Source organism: Tubulanus polymorphus, chromosome 5, assembly GCF_964204645.1.
Source record: "Tubulanus polymorphus chromosome 5, tnTubPoly1.2, whole genome shotgun sequence".
NCBI lineage: Eukaryota > Metazoa > Nemertea > Palaeonemertea > Tubulaniformes > Tubulanidae > Tubulanus > Tubulanus polymorphus.
In genome coordinates, this window is record NC_134029.1 from 1,001,800 (window position 1) to 1,027,555 (window position 25,756).

The 25,756-nt window shown below is 38.8% G+C and overlaps 2 protein-coding genes across 2 annotated transcripts in view; one reads left to right on the forward strand and one right to left on the reverse strand.

The window, feature by feature from the left end:
• The window catches only part of LOC141905415 (neurobeachin-like), a 67,334-nt gene that overhangs the window by 31,254 nt on the left and 10,324 nt on the right, over positions 1–25,756 (forward strand). The window contains exons 27-35 of the mRNA XM_074794272.1: positions 459–983; positions 1,752–1,882; positions 1,971–2,331; positions 2,670–3,026; positions 3,457–3,692; positions 4,070–4,242; positions 4,324–4,445; positions 4,910–5,056; positions 5,609–5,745. Coding sequence (XP_074650373.1) covers positions 459–983; positions 1,752–1,882; positions 1,971–2,331; positions 2,670–3,026; positions 3,457–3,692; positions 4,070–4,242; positions 4,324–4,445; positions 4,910–5,056; positions 5,609–5,745 — 2,189 coding nt within the window. The remainder of the gene's footprint in view (positions 1–458; positions 984–1,751; positions 1,883–1,970; positions 2,332–2,669; positions 3,027–3,456; positions 3,693–4,069; positions 4,243–4,323; positions 4,446–4,909; positions 5,057–5,608; positions 5,746–25,756) is intronic.
• On the reverse strand, positions 13,764–15,622 carry LOC141905426 (protein mab-21-like 2). Its single transcript, XM_074794288.1, has one exon. It carries the CDS (start codon positions 15,302–15,304, stop codon positions 14,093–14,095), a length of 1,212 nt encoding a protein of 403 aa, XP_074650389.1. The 5' UTR covers positions 15,305–15,622; the 3' UTR covers positions 13,764–14,092.

Here is a 25,756-nt window from a genome sequence, read left to right on the forward strand (position 1 = left end):
GTTTGTCGAGTTCCTTCTATAGATGTTTTAAAGAGATATTATTACTCGTTCCTAATTGAAACACTGGATCTCACAGTTCTACATTGACTAGTCTTCTATAAATGTTTTACTCAGAGCTATCTTATGAATGCAGCATTTGTAGGACTGTAATATGCAGTATTCTCTGAAATGTCGGTACTTTCTAGCCTTAAGTTAGTTGTTAGTAAACTTCTTGGTACAGTTGCACAATCATGGGTTATATCTAAGACCATCTATCGATCGCCAATCTAACACCTCTAAAGACTTTATTACAATATCTAAGACTATTTTTGGACTTAAGTCGCAACTGGGGAGCTTGGTCCTGAAATATGCCTGAAGACTTATGCCTCAAGTCTTGCTATTGCTATCATTAATGTTTATGAATTCCTAACTCCTCACCCATCCAGTCAGTCATATGTTCATTTTATTGTCTATTTCAGATTTATCAGAATATGAGGAATCGGTTAAAAGCGATGATGTTATCGTAGGTGGTGCTGGCAGCAGTTCGGACGCAGCCGAATCGGAACAAGTTCAGGTTTCAGTCGAGATTCATAACGACCACCAACAACACAAACAGGAGGAGACAATTCAAACAATCGTTGAAGAGAAAGAGAACGAGGAGCAGGAAGTATCTAAAACTGAGGAGCCAAAAACCGAGCAGGTCCAGGAGGTCGTAGAGGTGGAAAAAGATGTTAAGGAAGAAATCAAAGAGGTTGAAGAAGATGTAGAAGTTAAGGCGGTTGTAAAGGAGGAGGTTGAAGAAGTTGAATCAAAGGTTGAAGAGAAGGTAGAGGAAGTAAAGGAGGTTGTAAAGGAAGAGGTTGCAGAGGTTAAAGAGGATGAAACAGAAGTTGTTAAAGAGGATGAAACTAAGGATGAGAATGATGTGACCCGTATTGATGATGTAACCGTTGAAGTGTCTGATGACAATAAACCAGCCACAGAGGCAGAAACAGAAGCTGAAGGTACAAATATTTTATCCCTTTAGATTTTATTTATAGATCTGCTTTATTCACTCATCTCACAGCCCTATTCATTTAGTTGTCCTTCACTCCAATCTATGATGGACGCTCTAGTTGATATGTCCATAATCTGTTAACGCTTTACTCCTACAGAAGCTGTAGAGAACACTAGTGTCTCAGTGCAGCCGTGTCTCGGGGTTGTACTGAGTATTTTAGGAGGAGAAGTTACTGAAATTGGTATGTCGTCATCCTATCACCTCTTAGTCTTACACACATACAAAACTCAATCTCTATTTTTAACTGCAGAATGTATCAAAACGTAGCCAAACAAATCTTGAGGATGAATATAATCTGCAGTTAAAATGATTTGTGATTTTGTTATTTTGGTGCATGGATGTATCTTGAGAGATTTGAGGGATTGGTTTTGGTTGTAATTCCATCTACTGGCATGTTTATAACGGTTGAGATTAAGGCAGGGTATTAGTTAGTATGATGCTCTGTCGGTGGATGAACTCCTTCCTTGCCTGTGAATATACATTTCCGGTTCTGGTGTATAATTCTTAAGATTTCAGGGGCCAGTTTCATAGTCATGACTTAGCCTTAAAACCAGTCTATGGCCATCTAAGTTCTATACTTAAGACTTTTGGACTATTCTCGACTATGGAACCAGCTCCAGATTCCTAATGAATTTAAATTGACATTCAACTAAACCTGAGATACATCTATAGATGAGATCGTTAATAATTTGTGCCCCGTTACTTTCATATTAAGAACAAATACCAGTAACTGAAGTAGCAGAAACTGATGAAAAAGAAGATAAAGACCAAGAATCAGTTAAAGATGAAGAGCAAGAAACTGTGACTGTAGAAGGTGTAACAGCTGAAGAGAGTAATACTGAAGAGGTTTGTAACGCTGTTAATGTATTTTACAACTGAAAATGTTCAGATTTCTTTAGAAACAATAAATAAGATGGTCATTGATTTACTGCAGGTAAAGACTGAGGATATCGAAGAAAAGAAGGAGGACGAACCTACAGCTGGAGAACCACAGCCAGAAGAACCAGAGGTTAAAGAATCAGTGGCTGAACCTGACAGCAGTGCTACTGAGCAGGAGACCGAAACAGCATCGCCAGCAGCTCCAGTAGAGGATAAGAGTGAAGAGGAAGCTAAAGATGTAGAGGAAAGAGGAGAGAAAGATGAAACAGTTGAAGCACCTGTCCAAATTGAAATAAACAAAGATGAGAAATCATCGGAACAGGCAGCAGCAGTAGAGCAAACAGCAGAGCAGAAAACTGGTGTAGATGAAGAACAGAAACAGTCAGAGGTTACCTCACAAAAATCAAATGAATCCGGTAAATTTAAACTTCTTATCAATAAGTTGTTTATCCAGAGATAGATTGTAAAGATACAACTCAGAGTGATCCGAAATTTGTCATTGAGCTCGTAGTTTATTCGACGTTTCAACTATATCTTAGTAGTCATTTTCAGGAATATTCAAGTTGTAAAAAGATATCTGAGATATATTACGCACTCCAGAACAAAGAGATTGATAGAGCAATAAATGTGATACAAACTAGGTGTAATATACCGCATGAAAAGAGTTACAAACTAAACAAATTTAAAGCAGAGCTCAGGATATTTACGCTGTATGATACTTCAGATTATTAAATGATATTTGATTGATTTTCAGAGGGTAAAACGAGTGAAGTAGCGTCAGCTGCTAGTTCTGTATCGGTACCGGTAGAATCTGAAACTAACTCATCTCTACCGGCGTCGGAACAAAACGCTGCTCCCGCGATCGCTTCTATCTCTATAACACAACACGCCGAAGAAGGAAACCGTCCAAATAGTCTCGATCTCTCCGGTAAAATTCCCAGTCCAGTTGAGAATTTACCAATGTTATCAAACGATGAAGGCAGTTTGACAGATCGGTTAGAACGTGCTTTAGGAAGCGCTTCTCCATTACTCAGAGAAATATTTGTCGATTTTGCTCCATTTTTGTCCAAAACTCTGCTCGGCTCACATGGACAAGAACTGCTGATCGGTGGTACGTGATTTACTCTTTCTCTTCTTTCTACTAATCATCTTTTACACCGTATTTCTTCAGTACTTTTATTCTCTCTTTCAATCCGTTTTGTAAAGTATATTTGTCTCCTAAGATAAACCTAAAAGCATTTAACTTGTTTTTCCATATTCCTAATCACCCGTACAGTCAAACACAGTTGAGTGGCCATCTAATATATTGTCACATTCCTTCAGACATCAGTTTTTTGAGTCCCTAGTTGTATTTCCAATTCCATTTACTAAGTTTTTCAGTAATTATTTTGATGTCAACTTTGAACAGCAGCAGCTTTCAACTTTGTCTTTTGTTCTTGAATAGTTTTGTTAAGCTGATTTTACTTTTGAGAATCTAATTTCTCAATTATTTGTAAATCTTTTGAAAATTGTAATATTCTAATGTATGTTTAACCATTCAGGTCTTGTAACGCTGAAACAGAGTACATCGGTAGTAGAACTAGTGATGTTATTGTGTTCTCAAGAATGGCAGAATTCGCTGCAGAAACACGCCGGTTTAGCGTTTATAGAACTAGTAAACGAAGGTCGTCTGCTCGGACACGCTACACGAGATCACATCGTACGAGTCGCGAATGAAGCGGAATTTATTCTCAATCGAATGAGAGCTGAAGATGTCCAGAAACACGCTGAATTTGAGGTATTTTATAATCACGATCGAATATGTTATATCCTTTCAGTACGAGAGACCCACAACATCAATTTTAACTACCGTTATTTTTTTTTCTTTCGTTTTGGGTGGAATCTTGCCATCCATCATCATTTATTTAAATTGTGACAACCCCCTTCTATTGTAAATATGACTGCCATATTCAAATAAACTCTGAAGATGGCTGGAAGGATTCCAACTGAAACATAAGTAAATAAAAATTACGGTTGTTTAAATTGATATAGTGTGTTTCGCTATGGATATTCATTAAGACTTGAAATAGTGTCAACTAAAACTATTTAATTACAACCATGTTACATGGTATTTGCTCGAAAATTTCTGATTTCAATTATCTATTTATTTTTCAGTCGCTGTGCGCTCAGACATTGTTAGATCGTCGCGAAGAGGAGAAACTATGCGATCACTTGATCACATCTGCTCGTCAACGCGATCACGTGATTGCTACGAAAATCAAAGATAAAATCGTGAATATAATGACGAATAAACACGGAGCGTGGGGTTCGCCTCATAAGAAGATCGGGTCTGTATTTCTACCCCGCGTCATTCTTTAAGATTCCCCGTCTCTGACCGGGATTGATGAAGATGTTTGTTTGTTTTATAGAAGTAAAGATTATTGGAAGTTGGACACGTGGGAGGATGATTCACGACGTAGACGCAGATTAGTCCGTAATCCGTTAGGTAGTGCTCATCCGGAGGCTACGTTACGAGCCGCTATCGAACACGGTAAATCATAAATTAATCATCAGTAAACTGTGATGCCTTATTCTGTAGAACTGTAAATATTTTACAGCATCAAGAATCAAAGAAATAAAAGTTTATCAATCTTTGTAAAATATATCAACTTCACTTGGCCACTATTGAGTAAGCCACACTACGGTAGCCTCTGTTTGTTGACAGCGTGTGATGTCTTGATAATGTAGGTGAAATGTTATGGCTTGAAAGTCATTTATGTTTCCACAGTATTTGCATTTCAACCTTCATGTAAATCTTCTAGATACTTGTTGATCAGTTTTGAATAATGTTTGTGTTTCAGCAGATTTGCGGATTTGAATTCTGGGCATTCACTTTGACTGGAAAAAAAGTTCCATTGCTCAATTCTTGACCAACATTGAGTCAGCATTGGCTCGATTCTTTTCAAATAAAGATTTCAGTTGTTGAGTTTCAGTCGAGATTTTTATGTTTTTAAGGCGCGACGGAAGATGCTATAAATCAAGCTCGTGAAGCGTTCCACGCTCATCTAGCCGCTACTCAAAAAACACAACAGCAACCTCACGATACAACTGAAGACGAACTAGCTCAAATGAATGAAAATGAATTAGACGCTGAATTTGCAGGTAACGACATCTACTGGTCAAATACACCAACTACTGCGTGTGATGATAAGTGATAAGAAAGTGCTGTCATCTACTGATACAACTTAGAACTAACTGATAATCATACAATGTGTGCCAGCTTATGAATATTTTGATAAATCCTAATAATAAATCCAGTCTATTATCTGTATATACTGTGTATATGAAGGCTTGAGTCTGAAACTTAGATTTTATTTCATTATTCCTCACCATAGCCGGACATCATCTTAATGAACTAAGTTTTCTATCCACGAAAATGTTTTCTATTGTAGATTAATTTGTAAATAATATATGTCTGAATAAACATGAAACGGTGTAAACTGTTTTTAACTCAGTCAAATCTTAGAATGTATTGCAATAGAATATGGATTCAACTTCCATTATCTATAATTTGAATTATCACCTGAAACTCAAACATAAATCATTGAATCCTGTTTGATTTGAGTAGAGTGTCAGTCTACTGTTATATATAGAGAATGTGATTAAATGTTTGATTGTTGTGTATTTAGGTTTGTTATTGTGATATATTTGTAGGTCCGGTAGCGTTATCGACCCCTGCTAGTTTACTAGCCCCGGGGGTCGTCGTTAAAGGCACGTTATCAATCACGAAATCAGAATTATATTTCGAGATGGATGAAGAACATTCCGAAAATAAACATCTCGATAATAACGTAAGTTTAGATATTTTATTTCTATAATTGAGTATCCCGGTGAGAGTATCCTGGTGACAGTATCCTGGTTACAGTATCCCGGGTGACTCATATCTTATTATTGTTTCTAACTGATAGTTCAGTTCAGTTGTAATTCGTTCAGCTGGGGCCGGTTGCATAGTCATGGCTTAGACTTAAGACCAGTCTAAGATCAACATAGTTCTATAGCCAATCTAACAACCTGAGACCAGTCTTAAGATTTAAGACCACTTTTGGACTTAAGTCACGACTGTGCAACTGGCCCCAGATGTTTATTGATTCAAACCTCATTATAATGTTTGTTCATATTCATGTTCTGGTTAGTTATTACTATTACTTGTATATAATTTATGATTAACAACAATTAGTTGTGTTTGTTCGGCGTCTAACTCATGTTCATTCAAACTCTCTTCTTTCCCCTCTCTTTCTTCTTTATTGCCCATCTCTCCTCTCCCACTCTTCCAGTTTTTAATTTGTCATAGCTCTAACAAATCTACCCCCACCTCTGCTAACTTAATGAATAATTGCGTCAAGAGCTGTCACCTAAACCTGGGTGGCTGACCCTATCTTGTGATGCAAATGACTGACTAACCATAGCTTCTGACTGGTCAACAGTTGGTCAACTGATATAAACAAATATGCCTGCCTATGACTAGTTCATGGCTACTTACCCTAACCTTAGATTCTGATTGGTCAAGAGCTGGTCACCTGATTTAAACATACATATGGTTTACCATACTCAATGTCTACTAGTATAGGTATGTACTTTGTAAACACAGGGCAAAACTGGGAATCTTTCATTGAAACATAGTTTTCATTCAACTACAAAAAACCTGTCAATAAAATGATTATTGATTGGAATAAGTTGACAGATTACACTCTGTTACACACTTTGACTGGCACCGTGTGCGTTTTACACAATATTTTCATGTTTTTCTATTCATTTGATGTGAATAGAAAGTGATTTAATTTAACATCGAACAAAAAACATCAGAGAACAATAAAAAACACAACTGTCAAACTTCATTCACATCAATTCACTACAAATCAGGCCAAATATATATAACACATATTCATATAGTTAAGAACCAGATGGTGTTGTGGTGTTGTAAATGTTTTTAGATAAAAATCTTGTGAAAATCAGTAGAATGTTTTGGTTGAGTTCTCCAAGCCGAGAATTCAGTGCTGCTGAAGTATATGCGGCCTAAACTTAATGCAGACTTGTCTGAAATTAGGGGGCCAACTATATTCCCTTGAGCTATTGTAGATTTCCTTGAGCTATTGTAGATTATTCAATGTATCTTCAGTATTTCTGATGACGACTAATACGATATAGTCAAAATAAACTACTAGATCAAGGAAACATTTCAGACTATTTAATTCTTAGTGTTGGAACTTTACGACACGGACTCAAGAGTGTTCCATCACTGGTTATTCAGTTATTAAATCTATCTACATGTTTTTGTGCGTATGAAACAATGATTGATATTTGTTTGGCCTGTGTCTCTTATCGCGCTGCGGATGTTTGATCAATTAGACTGGAATTTCAATATCAAGTCATTTGTAATCAGCATCAATTTTACATGATTTTGTTTCATACCAATTTTCATCCAGTGAAATTTTTTATCTCTGAATAAGTTATGTTATTACTCCGAACAAAATGTTCAAAATACATATCCGTTGAATTGGAATTTGATTGATTTTCAGCTTCAATTTGAACTATGATTGTCTAATAATGATTTTAGCTATAAAACGTTCAGATTCGCCAGAGCTACCCCACAACAGTTACTGAATGACAGATTTTTTGTAATATCTCGGTCAGAGAAAAACCAAAAATACATAAAGATGTGTTATGTATTTTTGGAAATACTGATTATGTACCAAAATATGAAAGGTTTTACTGAGTTTATTTAACCCCCTTGATTACTGTTGAATCGTGTTGTTCGTGTTACAGTTACTGGTTATTTCATAGATTATTAATTTGTAAATATTTTTATGAAGATATTTCGACGCTGTTTCAGTGGTTCAACTGCCAGTCAATGTTGTACTCTGTGTGTTCTGGAATCAGTATTGTCCATTGTCCGCTGCCGTAATTGAATCAATAGAAGTAAATTAGATATTTGAAAGACTGACATGGAATGAAATTATGGAAGAATGTGATTTATAAGATAAGAGTTGTCGACCCCCTGTAGAGTATGAGTCTTGTGAAGTGTGCAATTAGAACAGTGAGAGAATTGAATTAGAAAGAGCCGGACTGAGTGATCTCAGCAGGTGTTCCAGACTCTTAGATTGCTACAGATGGCCTGACTGCAGCAGTTACTGTCTGAGTTCAGTGGGGTTTAATCCTTTAATCCTCCCTCGACCATTAACACTCAGTCATCACCCCTCTGAAAACCCACTTATGGCTAGCTTGGAGTTAAAGTAGTCTAAGACAATTTAACTCCTTTAGACAATCTTAGACAACGACTGTGCAACTGAGTCTTCGTTGTCTCTGGTCTGTTCTATTGAGAGTGACATCCCCTCCCTCCCCTCCCCTCATATACAACAACCTCAGAAAATGTATTGCTAAAACCTGGAAAAAGAAAATGGGATGATGTAAAGAAAATCATTGAATTGACATCTAACACGGTCTAATCCCTGAGACACCCCCCCCCCCTCTCCACCCCCCTCTAAATCTGGCCTCAGATCAGACAGGTGTATATTGAAGTTTATTCGAAAATGAAGCTAATAATTGAGAGGAGCAGCAGCAGCAGCAGCACCAGCAGCAGCAGCAGCAGACACTGAGAGCTGTCACTATATGACACATTTACAGACTGACACAAGATGAAGTTAATTTCACAATCTTTTCCTGCCTGATGATCATGAAGGGAGAAATTTGTCTGGCTTCTCACGACAGACGGGAAATAATCTGTATCCTGTTTATAAGATCGGTATATCCGCTACTCTGTATGTGTCATCTGCTCACCAGCGACGAGGGTTTCTCAAACTCACACCCGTGGGGGGGGGGGACAAGGGTGCAGATATACCGAATTATACATTGAAATAAAAACAAACTCGCGGCTTAAAGAAAGAAATGTGTTGACCATTTCATTGTTGTCAAGAAGAAAATATTTCATCTAAAAGAAGCCCAACGTTTATTTTATGTATTTGAATTTGTATACATGAAGATGTCATCGGGTTTACCCTACTAGCTATCGAGAGCTCGAGCTGGGGGTTGGGGGAGCTACTGGGGGGGGGGGGGGGGCTTCGTACAGTGTATCGGCGAATCAATCAAATACACGTCAGTTTTTTTATCAGTGATGACTCGTTTAGAAACCTATGAAATCTGACGAGATAAGATAGACAGACTGATCATCATCACCAACCATTACAGCAAAATCATTTTTAAATTTGTGATAAACCGAAAATGGGGAAAATATCAGTTTTAACTAAATATAGAATTTATAATGAGTGTGAGCTAGGCCCTGGGCAACTCGTTTTATCACCGTATAGCCTAGAGAGGGGAGGAGAGAGAGTTGATGTATGGATGGCGCCGAGGAGTTTGACATGATGACTGTTGACAGTTTGGTTACTGGACGGTAGAACTCGCTGGCTCCTACACAGATACCTCGGCGACGCTCAGGGATTATTAGTTTATCATTCTTCCGCGCTTTAAGCTAAATTACACCGACGGGAAATCGATGATTGTTCGTTTCTGTATCTTGAACTGCCGTAGGGCGTTCACTTCTATATCCTTAACATACCCTCACTGAGAGCGAGTGAGAGGGCACGACCTAACAGGCGTACAGTGCTTACCGCTACTCTGCGCCAACCTAGGACTGGTTTCTAGCTACCTCGTGACGCGCGAGGACCGATCACCTTACCACCTCGGCCCCGAAACCGCATAAATGCACAGGCTGACTCGCGTGTTATCGCGGTTTGTATTCAGATGTTTCATGAAGCCATGTTAGTACATGTATACCACCAAATACATAAAGAGATTCTTAATGTATTTTTGCTACCACGAACTACACGTGTTCATGTTCGCTAATCGCTTTTCTGAAAGATAACCATTCTCCTTTTTTTAAATAGAAAATATCCGGAATAAAGTTCTTAAAGCGTGAGTGAGATTTTCATCGTCGAATATTTAGGTATCATAATACTGTTTGCGAGTCTCGGTCGGTTGTGTTCCGTCTCAGTTTAATCTGAACAAACATTATTAAAGGCTTGTGATCAGAAAAGCGGAATGAATTACACGATGATTACCGAGAATGATTACCCGGACCATGTAATTATAACTGTCTCGTACATCCATCCACAGCACCACCGCCGCCACCGCCGCGGTTCCATCTGTTCAGAGCTTGTCTTTCGAAAATGTCAACATTTTTATTAAAACATTAAACGAAAGAAATGTCGTGACATTAATATTGTGAACGAGATTCTAACCGGTTTAATATCTATAGCGAGTGACACTGTGACAATGTCTATATATACGTCTAATTTCAAGATTGAATAATTCCGAATAAATAAAACGGTGTTTCTCATGCACGATCTCGATGACGGTTTATAATCAGTATATACGTCGTGGATTCATTATTTTTTGTCGCGTTTGTGTCGTCTATTTGTCAGAATTCTATAAACGACGGACGGACGAGTTGGAATGGAAGGCCCCGAGGCGGGCGGAGCGAACAATTTTCTGGTTTGATTCTCGTCTCTGCCGTCGCTAGTCTCGCGATTATTGTGAAGTCATTCGGTGAAAATAGACTGTAATTTAGATCGCGATAACGATCAGAAAACGGCTCACTTTTCTTACACCCCGGTATCTCATCATACAACCCTCAATACCATCAAAGACTACCTAATGTTAGTCTGAAATCGTTACCTATTGTTTGGTGCGGGTTTGTCTCGGTTGTTAAGACGTTTTTAAAACTGTTTAGCCACAAGCGATAAACCAATCTACTGATTTTATCTCTTAATCACGAATCTAGTTTTCCCATCAGACGAACGGTGTTTGTATTTAACCCATTCTCCGGTCAAGAGCGACTGAGTGAGAATTCCTCATTGGAATGTCTTTGACTCTGACTCTTCGATTCTTTATTACCATTCTATCAAGTTTTGCTCGTCCACACTTCTCAAGTGTTCAGAACTTCACCTTACACATTTTTTAATTGAAAATGAACTACGAACACCGGACATTAGACATGTGTACTGATCGTTCACACACTGAGATGTTGAATACCTGGCTGCAGTATGAACATGTCGTGTATAGTGTCATTACAGGTGCACTCATTCACTCAGCGCGTGTTACACTATGACATTTATTTTCCTGTCTCTCTCTTCATCTCGTCTGTGATGAGTTTTTTCTCGTTGTTAGTTAACGAGTTGTTCGCGTGTTGTAATTAGACTACTTTACTAATCAGTCGCGTGCTGTCCTCCATTCTCTCATTCTCTCCTCTCGCGATATTAACGACGTAGTATCTCGTGACCGATGAGAATTACTCAACTAAGAGACAGCTTCCCGTCTTATCACCCGCCACCTCGAGTATTGTACCGTCAGGTGCTGCCCCCTGTCACTTGTATTAAAATTACGAGCCGTGGGGTGACTCCGGTGATCATTGAGAAGTGTCAATTTCTGGTCACCTGTTCTGTCAAGTATTTCGCTCCGGATTTTTTTGCACTGAAATTTAGTCCAAATATTTCCACGAGCGATGACGCGGTGACGCGTGACTGTTGGTTCGAGTGGTGGATGTTGAATGGTGTTTTATTTCGGAAGGTTCTCGATGGATCAAACGTGTCCTCGCTGCGGTTTTATTGCTAATGGTCGTGACTCGAAATTTTATGATCAGGTCATAATTTAATTCGTTTATGATCAACTTGTCAAAGAGAACAATGAATCGTGGTCGCGTGAACGTGATACTCTTACACTCTCTCTCTCCCTCTCTCTTCCTCCCTCTCTCTCCTCGCTCCCTCTCTATCTCCCCGATGCCTCTCTCCTCCCTCCCTCTCTCCTCGCTCCCTCTCTCATCTCTCTCTATCCTCCACATCCTTCTTCTCTCTTTAGTCTCTCTCTTCCCCCATCGTCTTTACCGCTTTCGGGTTCATGAACAAAAAAACATCTTTTCGATTTCCGAACGCATTTATTGTTGAAAAAATACTGTGTTTTTAATATTGAAATTTTCCTCATTTTAACCGAACATTCTATTACTCTATTCTACGCTGTGATATCTCGCAGAATTCCGTTACTTTTAGTCGATAAATTTGGGGATTCGTTTTTTTCGAAACCCTGCAGAAAATCACTGTGAATCTCCGAGACCTGCAGCCTGGATTCCTAGCTGTTTGTGAGATCGGATACAAATAAATGTTTTACAAATGTGTGTGCAAATGTATGTGTACATACAGAACAACAGCTGTCTATAAAGAGAGGAGAGAGAGGAGAGAGGGGGTACTACCAGCAGCTGTCTTACTGTAATACTCTACCCTTTGATCTACTGTTTTAAACCCTATGTTACCATAGCAAAGCAAGATGACCCCATTGTATTAGATAAACAACTTAATTCCCTCCGGTGTGAATTTTGTATCTTTGTAAACAAGTAAATATATCTGTATCTCCGACCGTGTGTTAAACATTCAAATCAGGGACCAGTAACATGACTATTAACGGGACTGGTTACAGGACCAGTTACAACCAGTAACAGGACCAGTTACAGGACCAGTAACAGGACCAGTTACAGACTGAAATCGTGACCCCCAATCAACTGGTCATTTTTGTACCATTCCTCTGCAATCAACAACAAACAGCAGACGATCACGTTCTATACATGTAAACCTAGACTCCATCCACTGTTAAAACATTGGATATGAACGTATTTTACCTCAAAAATGAAATCAAAAATTAAAACTGTTGAATCAGAGAATTCATTTAATGATATTCAGTAAGAAATGAACGGGTATATTGCGCGCAGTATTTAGTGGAGTGTTCGACTCTTTTAACTGCGTCATTCACGAAGTTTCGTTCATTTTAATCCATTTGTCTTACGCTTGTTGGTTAAGACAGTTTACACTCCGTTCTATCTAATGATTCTTGTAACTGCTATTTATAATTTATATCAACTATACTCGAGTTGTTACCTTTCAAAAAACCTGATAGATTATACCTAACCTCGCTCTCCTCTCTACCGGTCCAGTAATTTATGATCTATCCATTAGGTTTTGAAGGGGAGAGTTATCCTGTAAAGTTTATTTAAAACAATGTTTTCGGTTGAGTTCTGAGGGCTGAAACAGGTCGGGTGATAAATCGACTGCATCTGGAATTTGTCAATTACTCCTTGGATTTAGAACTGCTCTATGCTTTAGGTGTCAATGCTGCTGTAGTTGAAGTCAGGTATAGACTTTATAGAGAGTTCGGTGTGAATCAGTTCGGATTTATAACGATTCATTTGGATTATAACAAACCTAAAATGTCGTCTCAATCAGGAATATTGTAATTATTTCATTCTGATAATGAATTGTAAGTTATAACAAAAATTCATTAAGACTTAATATGAATTTTTCTATTAAACGAAAGAGGAATTCTGGAGTTCCGTAAAAGCGAGGTTCCTCTGTGTCGTGTATGATAATACTAGCATAAACTGTTTGAAATTTAATGACGATTTTAAAATGGCTTTTATCCAGATCGAAAAATGAAACCCGGCTTTCATCGTAAAAACGTGATCGCAAACAAAAGATGTCTGAAAGTTTACGACCGAAAATTGTGCATTACAAAAACTTTGATATGAAAATCGGGTCCATTAAAACTGAGTAGATATGATATCTGTGCTCTCCTCACGGCAGCCATTCTTTCATCACTCTCTGATATCTCTACCGATAAAATATATTTTATAGACCGACTTGCGATTGAAAGATACAATTTAAACGACTTAAACTTCCTACAAGTAATTTAGAACTTATTTATAAAAACAATAATATTTTATATTTTCTGATATATATATGATTATCTTTTTTTACATAATTCTTTGTCGTCGACAATTTTTGACTAGAGGAAAAAAATTATGAGTTGAAAATAAGAAAAGAAATATATTCCAAATCTCTAAAACCCTCCTCTTCAGGTATCTAGATTTCGGATAAAATTTACCTTTAATTTTGTCGCGTGATTTTAAAATTCCGCCGCGCACTATTTTATAATCTGTTACAACACTTATTAAGCAGTTTAGTGTACATCGATTTAGTTACACCGAATAAATTGTACATGTACAACATTTAATATTTAACCATATCCACGAATACATGTACATTGAAATAGTGTGTTTAATATTCCCCTTGTTAAATGCTCGTTGTGACAGTGTTTGATTCACTATAATTTCTCCAAACATCTCGAATTTGTTAACAGTTCTCTCAGAATTCTCCACGTCTGTTTCGCCGCCGTGTCCATAGACGTCGTAGACTTGCCTTTAAATAAGTCTAAATTCGGTAGAAAATAATGCGGGCACCTGCGATTCTGAAGACACGAGATCAATTGTAATAGAATACCGTTAATACGATCGGCTAAACAAGTTTCTTCCCACTCGATTTCTCGAGGATGTTTCTCGCATTCGTAGAGTAATAAAGTTTTCATGTGGTAACTAGTAATAGGTTGACCGGGGACGTCTAAATGACGATCGCGTAAAGCTTTTAAAATGCTCAGACATTTCTTACGACATCCGCCGTGCATCAGACGGTTCTCGGCGTCTATAAAACTGATGACCCAGGCGTCACCCTCGGCAGCCGACTGTTTATCTTTCATATAAATATTCTCTTTCGATAATAAGTTGAAACCTTCGCTTTTAACCTCGGCCACGTGGTTAGGATTGGGCCAGGGAATGTGAGGTACGGGCCAGTGTGCGGCGCTTCGAGGCCAGATACCCGAACATCTAAACGCCGGTGTGATCTGAACGATATATCTATCTCTGATTCTCAGTTTCACTTCGCTCGTATCAGCGATCATTTTCACTATTTCTCTATAGCTACATTTATCGACGGCCTGCGCGACCAGGGTCTGAAACCGGGATCTGATTTTACGAGCTGATAGGTAACCGGACGCCGTTATAAACTCTACCCATAGCGACATTGACCGCTTACGACCGTCGCTCAGTTTGAGCACGGCGCATCCCGGAATTCCGCCGTCATCGACGAAATTAAAAACACCCATCTGATTCAAATATAGAACTACCTCGAACTCGGTCGGTGACAGTACGTCCATTCCTTCATAGCGACCGTTACAGTCGGATAGCGAACTGATAAACCTCGGTTCCTGCACCTCGACCTCTTTCAACACGTCCTGCACGATTTTACAAACTTCCCGTAAAGTTTTCTGTATCGCTCCGCGACGCGATTGAACTCGATCGGCGTAGAATTTATTCACTTGATATAAAAGTTTACCTTGCGACGCCATCATATCGGTTTTACAGGGAATATATGCGGATCCGTTGGTAACGCCGTTCACTCCGTTTTCGTACATGTCCGGCGGTGCTGTAGTAGTCGGACTATAGTATCCCCGTTCAGATAACTCTGAAGCCGTTTCCATCATGTTTTCAGCTCGAAGTTTTAAAACCACTGACTCGTAAAAAACGATCCTTGTAATAAAGAAACTCTTCTGTCAATCCTCAAAATAACCGGTTTGTTTACTTGTCAAGAATATAATATCCGCAATGACTGTAGTTCATGACAGATGTTTTTGTGCTACGATTGTTCAATAGTGATTCGATCAAAAGCTCGCTAATTCTCAATGACGTGAACTGTCAGAAAATATAACTTGGCGTCCGAAGTGAAGATTCGTAACGACGAGTTTCAGTTTTACGCCGAGTTGGAAACTGGAACGAGCTTTGACTACGGAATCAACACCGGTTACTCTTACAGCTTTCAACGTGTGTTATTTCTGAACGCGGCGGCGGGTAATTCATCTCACCAGCTGCCAATCATCCGTCAACCGTAGCCAATCAGAGCGACGCGAGGCGTGTTCCGGTACCGCCCATCGTATTATCTTCTATTGAGAATGATATATAAAACCAGCAGCGCGAAATTCGGGTAATTTATGGCGGTTGAAAAGTCTCCCGGGAATTAACGCTTCGAATGTAAAATTCGGCGATGAAATTAAACTTTTTACAAGTAGAAAAATAAACCGTTTTCACAGCGGTATATTTTCAAATTTTATCGAGAGTTTGGAATCCAGGATCCACTGAGACACAGTTGCGAGTTAGAACTATGGGTAAAAGACCCGAGTAGACCCGCTATGGAAGAAGAGACCGTGTGAAATCTTTCTTGTCAAATTCACTTTTCCGATTCGTTTACAAGTTCAAAAGTCATGGCAACTGACACATTGTTGTCATCACTTGCAGTTTCACTGTTTATCTGATAAGAGATAAGAGTGAAGTTGCGCCTGCGCGTGGAGTCTCTGACCCTCTTTATAGAAAACACTTCCCGTGTATTTTTGAACTGGTCATAAATAACGATTGATTACTGGAGGAATCTCTGTGTTCTATGCCACTCGTGCCACTACACGCCTGTTCTGTTTCTGTTCTGGATTTTAGTGTTGGATTCACGATTATTTCACGATTACCAAAGGGCGACTGGTGTCGTCCTGGTCACGTGTCGTTACGTCACAGGCGCTCGCGGATCTGTTTTAGTCAATGGACTGAACGGGATATCTGCGTGTTCTGTTACGTCATTCTGGCGCATGTACGTCATTCTGGCGCGTGTTTGAAAATGTTCAGGAACAAACTAAAATACAATCTAATCATTCTCAGCGATCTAATCTATCTGGCTTTGTAGCTAAATCCGCAATAGTTTATTATTCGAGATCAAAATTCTAGTATTCTTTCAAATTTGATTTAGGGTACTGTTTTTGGGGTCCATGTGACAGAGGCATCCCTTGGGAGGAGGGGGAGAAGAGAGAGGGGAGGAAAGAGAGGGAGAGCTCGCGGGTAGTAGAGTGAGAGAAGAGAGAGAGGGGAGAGGGGGAGAGAGCTCGCGGGTAGTGGAGTGAGAGAGAGTGGGAGAGGGGAGGAGTGAGAGAGAGATGAAGAGAAAGTCTATTTGTGATGTCTGGTTCAATTACTCATTTTGTCGTTTTGTCAAATTATTGTCAATTAGTCGCGGTAGACTGAGTAGACTGTAACACAGTGACTGGTCGAGTAGGAGAACAGTTATATTAACTTACACCGTTCACTAATGTGCTTACACAAATGGAAAATTACCTTCTATCACAAAGCACAACCGGAAGATAAGAATTGCACCGACACGACGAACTCTGAAACCGCTCGTATTTTCTTAACGCTGTCATGAATATTGTGAGCGCACTTGCACTGTCATCGGTCGTTCGTTTTCAAATATAAATTACTCGTGTGACCAGCAGAAACCACTGATCATAAATAATACAAATTGTATCTAGATAGAAATGTTACTGAAAACTAACTACGGGAGAAGATTACTGATAGTGTTCCGGATAGGTTTAAGATTTTACAGGTGACTAAGGTTATTCCAGGCATTGATTCATTGTGTTGCAGAATGATCAATATATTTTTGTTTTTATGAATATCTATTGAAAAACCGATTGGATTCTTCCAATTTTGAGATGATTGATTTCGCCTGGGGTGTGGTGGTTGTATGTTTGTTTTTACTTCTGCTGCTGCTTGAGTCGTCACTACTACAGAGAGATATATGTGCCTTCGCCTGGTTTTAAGTGGGGCCCGGTACTGATGCTGCTGCTGCCCGGTAAAGAGATCTATCGGGGTCGCTGCTGCTACCGCTGCTGATGCTGTGGTTATAGCTCATCACTGCCCAGTAGAGAGAGATCTATCTGTCTGATTCAGTCAGTTTCTGGTTCAGTGATGCCTGTAATAATGTCTTTATACACGGCGGATTCATCATTAACACTGAATGACTCTTGATCACTTCTCAATCTGAAACAAAGACTTCTGTATAATTAGTCTTTTTCATCGAACTCCACACGATTATTATGAGATTATTCGATGAAGCTCTACCCGACTCTAAAGTCTCTCGGGAATCTAACATCTACTGTATAATTTCACAGTGATGTAGTTTTAGGGTAAGAAGTGGCAGTTGATCGGTGATGTGCTTCCAAGCGTTACTTACTATACGTCAGTATCCCGAAGCAAATCCTCTCCGCCGGTGGATGAGATGACTCCAGATTCACCACATCAATCTGCAATGTTTGAACAGTCACTGGTTTTGAAACTGCCCACAGAGTTTATGGTTTCACAGCGGACTATATATTATTTTCTGTCTCCTCGGGACTCATGTTTTCACTGCGGAATCAGGTTTTATAGGCCGAGGAGCTGTATCAGTCAATACTATGAACCATTTTCAAAATAACTTTGGAAATATCTCATAGAATCGAGTCGAAATGTCTCACTACTCTCTCAGTATATCTTCAGTATAGTGGATATTTTCTTCAACATCAGAGTTCTCCAACATCTCTCCCGCGTATGATTAATTTAGTTTTTTAGCTGCACCGGTCACACACACACTCACTCGATGTATGGTGTTTTATTGTCGGGGTATAAATGTATTAGGATATAATTCAATAACATGTTCATTTGCTGCACGGCGTTGACTAATGTTATTGCCCGGAGAGACTCGATACTATCCACTGAACCTCTGTTCCTTTCAATGCGAGAAAGAATATAATTATTCCTTAGAGAACGAGTTTTATTGACTTCGTCGACGAGTAAAAATCAAATTGTGATTATTTCTGATCCGCGAATGCAAGAAATTCTGGTCTGGAAATGAAGATTAAGTTCACAAATTAGATAAAATGTTGGTGTACTGGGACCGCAGTTGTTCTATGATTGATCGTTCTCTATCATGCGATCAAATGGTTACACATACATTTTACATGAGACTATTTTTTCGAAGCTAAGAATAAATTTGGTATTTTTTTTCAAAAGAGGGAAATTTATCCACCCAAAAAAGTATCTAAACCCTGGCTCTTATAGGTGAGTCATCCAAACTCCAGCTCCGACCGGGATTAGAACCTGGACCTGTCACCTGCCAGTCCACTACACTACCCACCAGACCACTGAGCTGTAGTTGGTCTGGTCAGTGTGGTGACTGGTAACCAGTCAGGAATGGTGACTGGTGCTCAGTCAGGTGTGTTGACTGGTGCTCAGTCAGGTGTGGTGACTGGTGCTCAGTCAGGTGTGGCGACTGGTAACCAGTCAGGTGTGCAGACTGCATTCACTGACAATGACTACCCTATGATTCTCTGATTTTATGAGTTTCCAGATCTCCGAAATATTTCATATTTCCAAATTATGGACTCCAAAAATGTTTTAATAATCAAAATGGTCGAGAATCAATCAATCAAAACACAGTATAAAGTCGTTTCCTGCTCCCGAACACGACGAGACTGTGATATAGAAGAGGCCTGCAGTCACCACCTGCTTCTCTTCCATTGTCTTTAACTATCTTTTAATATCAGTGAATTGATAAGTAATGTTCGCAATTCAGCCTTCAATTAAAGTTTCGATGATGATGCACCTGTCTTTATTGTGCTGTATCTATCCATCTTGTGAAGATTTATGTAATATACTGCCGGTTTATGACGGGGCTAATGTAACTAATCCATGTCTGTCATGCAAAATATTGATAAGAAACTCAGCGCTCGATCAGCGCTCGCTGTGTATAAACTCATCATCAATTCACTGCAGATCATATTGTTTTTCTGATCTATAAATCTTGATTTTAAACACACGGCAAAATCTTGATAATTGTCGGGATTTTTTTTGTAATAAATACAGAGAATTATTACTTGTTATCCGCTGATATCTTCACTTGAATTCTTCGCACAAGTGTCAGAGAACTAAACAAGTTTATCTCTGACATCGGACTGAGTTCATAGATTTTAACTTTCTCGACTCAAATATGATCTCAACTCACAACATTGAAACTACAGATTGAGGAGTGTCCCGAGGTCTAGCTTCCGAAAGATCGGGGACTCTTGTGACAGGCTGTACAGCAGGGTACAGATGACGGAATGAAAACATTTATTACGAGAATTAAAGTTGGTCATCAAAGATCCCTGAAACGAAGAGTTGGGCATCAGCGGGGTTCACCATCGAATAAAATTCCATATAAGCCACAAATAGAATCAGATGTCTCTAACTGACACTAGCATTCTGCTACAGTCTTATCTTCGACAAGAATCTCAGTTCAGTCATCCAGTTATTAGTGGAGCTTTTGTTGTCATATTAGCCGGGTTGTCTCTGGATGACAGAAGCCATTGCGGTGCCTGAATACAGGGCTCTAATTTAATTATCATACAGAAGCTTTATCGAGCAATTACAGCTATATCTGTGATGTCTAGTTTAATAATTCCACTGCAGTTATTATTATCATGGCCGCTTTCTGGCTTCTGATTGTAAAAAGCAGACATTCATTAATATTCCATCAGTAACTAATCAAACCGCGACCGTACATTACAGAAGAATCATCAATATTGATTCATCATCAGCTTCAACTCAAACAAATTGATCGTAGATTGGTTCCTCACTGAGAGCCACCGCTGCCTCACAGAACCTCAGATAGAATTCCATTGTTCTTTAGAAGTGGAAAGTCACCTGGAAAAATCATTATCGGGTTGAGTTATTCTTACAGACATTTTTGATCTAGGTCCTGTGATGCCAGTAGCGCATTGATATAACACCTGTCTAAGGACAGCTTAGTTCTACAGCCATTCTTACAACTTGATAGATATTCTTGATATTCAAGTCCTCTTGTAGGTTTCAACTGGGCCCTGATTTTTAGAAATATTCTCTGGCTTCCAATGAGAATATACTGAATCTCTCTCATAACTGACTCATCACTGACTGACTGCAGCTTACTGATGCGTTCAACAAAATCATGATGCATTATTTCACATTATCATCAATAATTTAACATTACTAAAAACCCTATCACAACAATCGATCATTCTATAAGCACTGATAACCCCTATCACCAATCCATCCACCAGTCCCTATCTAAATAAAACCCTATCACCAATCCATCCACCAGTCCCTATCTAAATAAAACCCTATCACCAATCCATCCACCAGTCCCTATCTAAATAAAACCCTATCACCAATCCATCCACCAGTCCCTATCTAAATAAAACCCTATCACCAATCCATCCAGCAGTCCCTATCTAAATAAAACCCTATCACCAATCCATCCAGCAGTCCCTATCTAAATAAAACCCTATCACCAATCCATCCACCAGTCCCTATCTAAATAAAACCCTATCACCAATCCATCCACCAGTCCCTATCTAAATAAAACCCTATCACCAATCCATCCACCAGTCCCTATCTAAATAAAACCCCATCACCCCAATACGGTCACTAGAAACACATCTAACCTCACAAAAATAAGTTGTGATGGCCTGCAGTGCTCTGACACTCCTCTCAATCTCCTCTCTCTGTTCTCTCTCTCTCTTTCTCCTCTGTGGTGACAGACGCTTTGCTCACGTTGTTCAGTTGTTATCGTTAATCAGATTTATTTCCTATAAAAGCTTTCAGTAAAAGTAGCTGATGATATGATTATTTCATAAAACAGTCTGCCCTGCAGCTACTATCACGCGCTTTCCACAATATCTAGAGTTACCGGGGGGGGGGGGGGGGGGGGGTACGCACAGTACCACCACAGTTACTGAAACCAGTTCTACAGTTCTGGACGCAGTTTCATGATTTAAACATTCACTTTATTCAAAATTAACTTAAAAGTTAACAAATAGGAAACTGAAATCTATTATCAGTTAGTGTCCGCATTATGAGAAAACTTAACTTTGTTCCCAGTCACAAGTTTGACTCGAGACTTTCTTCCAAATCCATCACTTATTCGTATTTTTATTAATAATCTCAAATGTTTCACTGAACAGATGTTGAGCGTCGATGATCGGTGAATTCTGTAAACATTTCAATCATCTATAAAACTAAAAACTCAAAATCTAATCAGACACAGATGATTATAAACTCATCTGAAACACGGTCATGATTCTGCATTAATCGGGAAGTTGTTTATATGGAGTGAGCTTTAATTACTCAAGAATCTACTCTCAAGGATTCAAACTGATGGATCCAGTTCTATCTTATAGATTTAGTTCATTCTCAATGTCAAATTCTAACTGAAAACAAGTCAAATTAGTTGAACCGTTGTAGTTGGTACCACGTTCATTAGGTCATTTATCCAATTGACGACTAACGTTTAGTAAAATTGAGCTGTAAATTCAAATTTCAATTTGTGAATTTACGGTTTAATTTTACTTAACGTTAGTCGTCATTTGGATAGTGACCTAATGATCGTGGTACCAATTAACCAACCGGTTCAAATAATTTGATCCAGTTCTATCTTATAGATTTAGTTCATTCTCAATGTCAAATTCTAACTGAAAACAAGTCAAATTAGTTGAACCGTCGTAGTTGGTACCACGTTCATTATGTCACTATCCAAATGACGACTAACGTTAAGTAAAATTAAACCATAAATTCACAAATTGGGCGTCAAAAATAGAGACAACTCATAACGTGACGACCTTGTTCCTACTGAACATGAAACTGGATGCTGGTTGAGATGGACATATGTCTATAGAGGTTGTTATCAATAGAAGTCTAGCCGCTCTGGAGTCGGTTCCATTCTCTCTAATTGATAGATATCAGCTCGTGGAACCTATTAATTTCGGAAGCAAAAATTCTTGAATTTTCATACAAATATTTGCGGTGTAGTTCTGAGATGTCAAACAGTGGTATAAACAGCGACTAGTGACTAGCCCGGTGCTGGGGGGTAAAACTTCTAGCCCGATGACACGACAAACTCTTTATCGAATTGTTTTTACGCCAAAGCGGTTGACTTGTAAACATTTTCTAAATTCAGATAGTGAATAGTGGGAATAGAGGGGTGGTTGTTCTCTACAATAGCCCTGTCACATCATACCCCATTACTTTACTATCCGTTATCAATAGACAGATGTGTCCCTAACGGCTACACTGCCAAATTGACGGATTGAGTTTCATAGTAATTTTCGATTTTTCCCGTCATTGAGTGAGAACCAGTTTTAGGTTGTCATGTAGAAAGTTGATGTAGTTTATACGTGGTTTACGTGTAAATGTGCACAACTCTCTCTCACTCTTCTCGAAAAAAAACTTTTTTTTTGTTTTTGTTTTTTACTGTAGATTTTAAGCAGACGTTTTTGATCTCGTGAATTTCTCACCAACTGAAAGATAAACGACTGATAAACCACTTGAAATAGGAGTCAACACTTAGAGCTATAGACTAAACTATATTGGAACAATAAAACATCAACACTAGTCAACATCTATCCGCTACCCCCTCCTCTCCCCTCTCCATCGTCTCCCCTTCCTTCAGTGAACCACCATCTCGGTCACCCCTCCCCTCGCCATCGTCTCCCCTTCCTCCCTTCACCAGTGAACCACCATCCCTCTCGCCTCCCCTTCCCATCATCCTGCTCTCATGAGACATGTGTAATATGATATGTGTTCATTAGATGATTAAAATGATCATTTAATAGTCGTTAAATTCTCTTGAGAGAATATCAGATAACGCAGTGAACAGATGGAAGTCCCTCGCATACCAGGGCTGCTAGAATACGGCGGCGGGCGGGCGGACCCTCGCATGCCAGGGCTGGTGGTACTCATACACACGTGTTTATGCCATTAATCAAACTGTATTGAATTGTTATGGTTTTTAGGAGGTGTTTTTCAGACTGCTGTGCGGCAGTAGTGTTTATACCAGCACCTGGTTATATCACATCTCTATAGCAATATAGTCCAGTAATAACATAGTCACCAGCTGATCCTTTCAATTAACTCAAACAGTTAACACGAGTATCTCAGGCATTTCTTGTCAGAATTCTCTCCAAAATTCTGTAAGAATACGTTGTAGAATCGATCTGTCTGTTCCAATAAAATTGTAAGTCTCATTAGGATTAAGAAAGGCAATAAACCAATTGACGGGGGGGGGGGTGCTGGTTCATTGGATTTGAGTTAGATTTGGAATGAGCAGGTATATTTGTGGGCACTGGTTAAAATGATGGCAGCATTATTACATAGAGTTAGTAGCTCCAACCAGATGATTCTTCAGTTCATACATTCTTCCTGTGTTTATCAATGAAATATAGAAATGATAGAATTCAACTCAGATATTTCATTATCAGTGAGATTTGTAACTGATCAATAGTGAGATGAAGTAATTAACAGTAAACACGTGTTAAACCTGTGTAAGAACACGGCATTACGCACTGGTGTGGTCTAGTTTTACTATTTGATTTATCCGCTGTGTCTGGTTCCTCTGACAGCCCCTCAACAACAACAACTGTTTCTTCCGAATTCATTATATCATTATTATCAACTCTCGAATCCACGCTGTACATTTATTCCTGCAGTTGTAGACACTTTAAGTAAAGATGAGAGTAAAATCTATACAGTAAAAGTTCTTCTCATCTCGAGTATAATTTGTAGGGAACAATATTCTCTGTGTGGTTGTTTTGAGATTCTGGTTTACTTTAGAATGTGAATGACTGAACTGTGAGCAAGTATTGACCACCGAGCTACAGCTGTTTGAGGGTAGAGAATTCATCTTGTTTTTATGTCAATAACTGATGTTGTTCTGTTCCCATCGTGACTACGACGAAACTTTTAACCCAAAAATGTGTTAGACAGAACTCTGGAACTTGGAACCACTTCAACATTTAAAAAAAGCCAAAAATGTGTCAAATATTCTATTGACTTTGTCCTTACATTTTTAAACATCTAAGAAGAAAAAACTAAAGTATTTCATGCCGAGTAGATGAGAGGAAAGAGGAACTTAGAGTGGATAAACGTTGGTTTATGAGAAGTGAAAGTAACATTAACAGTTTATATGGTTGATTCTTTACTCCGTGGTTCCCGTGGTTTGTGTGTACAAACATTGGATTTGTACATACACCGTTACACAACGGGAGGTAAAAAATACTTCTAACACGCAGCATCGTGAGGATTTCAACACCAGGTGTTTCACAAAACTGCTAACGTTGTTTCTGTGATTGAAGAAAGATTGAATCTTTAACTGTAGTTCGTTGAAGAAAGATCAGATCTTTTGGCCGACATTTCTTCTCAAACTTCTCGAAATAGAAATTCTAAGATACGCATGCAGATAGGAGGGCTAGGTGTTGATTTCTATTCACCACTGAGTTTGGGTTTGTTTTAAGTAAAGCGTAACAAATATTTATGGAATGAATCTTTGTGAGACAAAAAAAGAGGGGAAGAAAGCGTCCATTTTTAAGACAATCTATTTTAATTTCATGCAAAAATTGTGTCTTTGATTTTACCCAAACGAGACTTAGATAGTTCAGCACTAATGTAGTGATCTATGTGATGAAATTCAGAGATGCCTTCCTCTCTCTCCCTCCTCTCTCTCCCTTGCTCTCTCCCCCTCCCCATCTCTCTATCTCTGTGAAGTCATTCTACTAACTGATTACTGTCTAATTTGATGTGACATCTCTGACTATGAGTTGTGATCTCCTCTCCGACACTTCGATTCCATTAACCAGAAAATATTACAAAATTGTGGCTATATTTTTACGATGAATCGGGGCAGAGCTAATGGCGCAAAATGATTATCATTCGTGAGGCTTAATTAAATAAAAGCTTGTGTTGGATTTTGTTATTGCGGACACTGGATTGAGAAACACACATTGAATACTGATCAATATTTGAACCCAGATCTCATCTGATATTTGACCTTTGTTTTAAATGAGATAATGATAATTTCATGTCAGTAATTAGTGATGATTCTCTTCGTACAAACTCTGATCCAGTTTCTGAGCGGATACATTCAGTGTCTCAAGCTGTTTTACATCAATGCTGTTAATTTCTTCCATCCTCTGATAATTGCTGATGCTCTGATTCAGATAATGAATAATACCCTTTACAAGGATCAGGATAATTCTTAATGATAATTGGTGCCGTAAACATCAGACACCACAGAT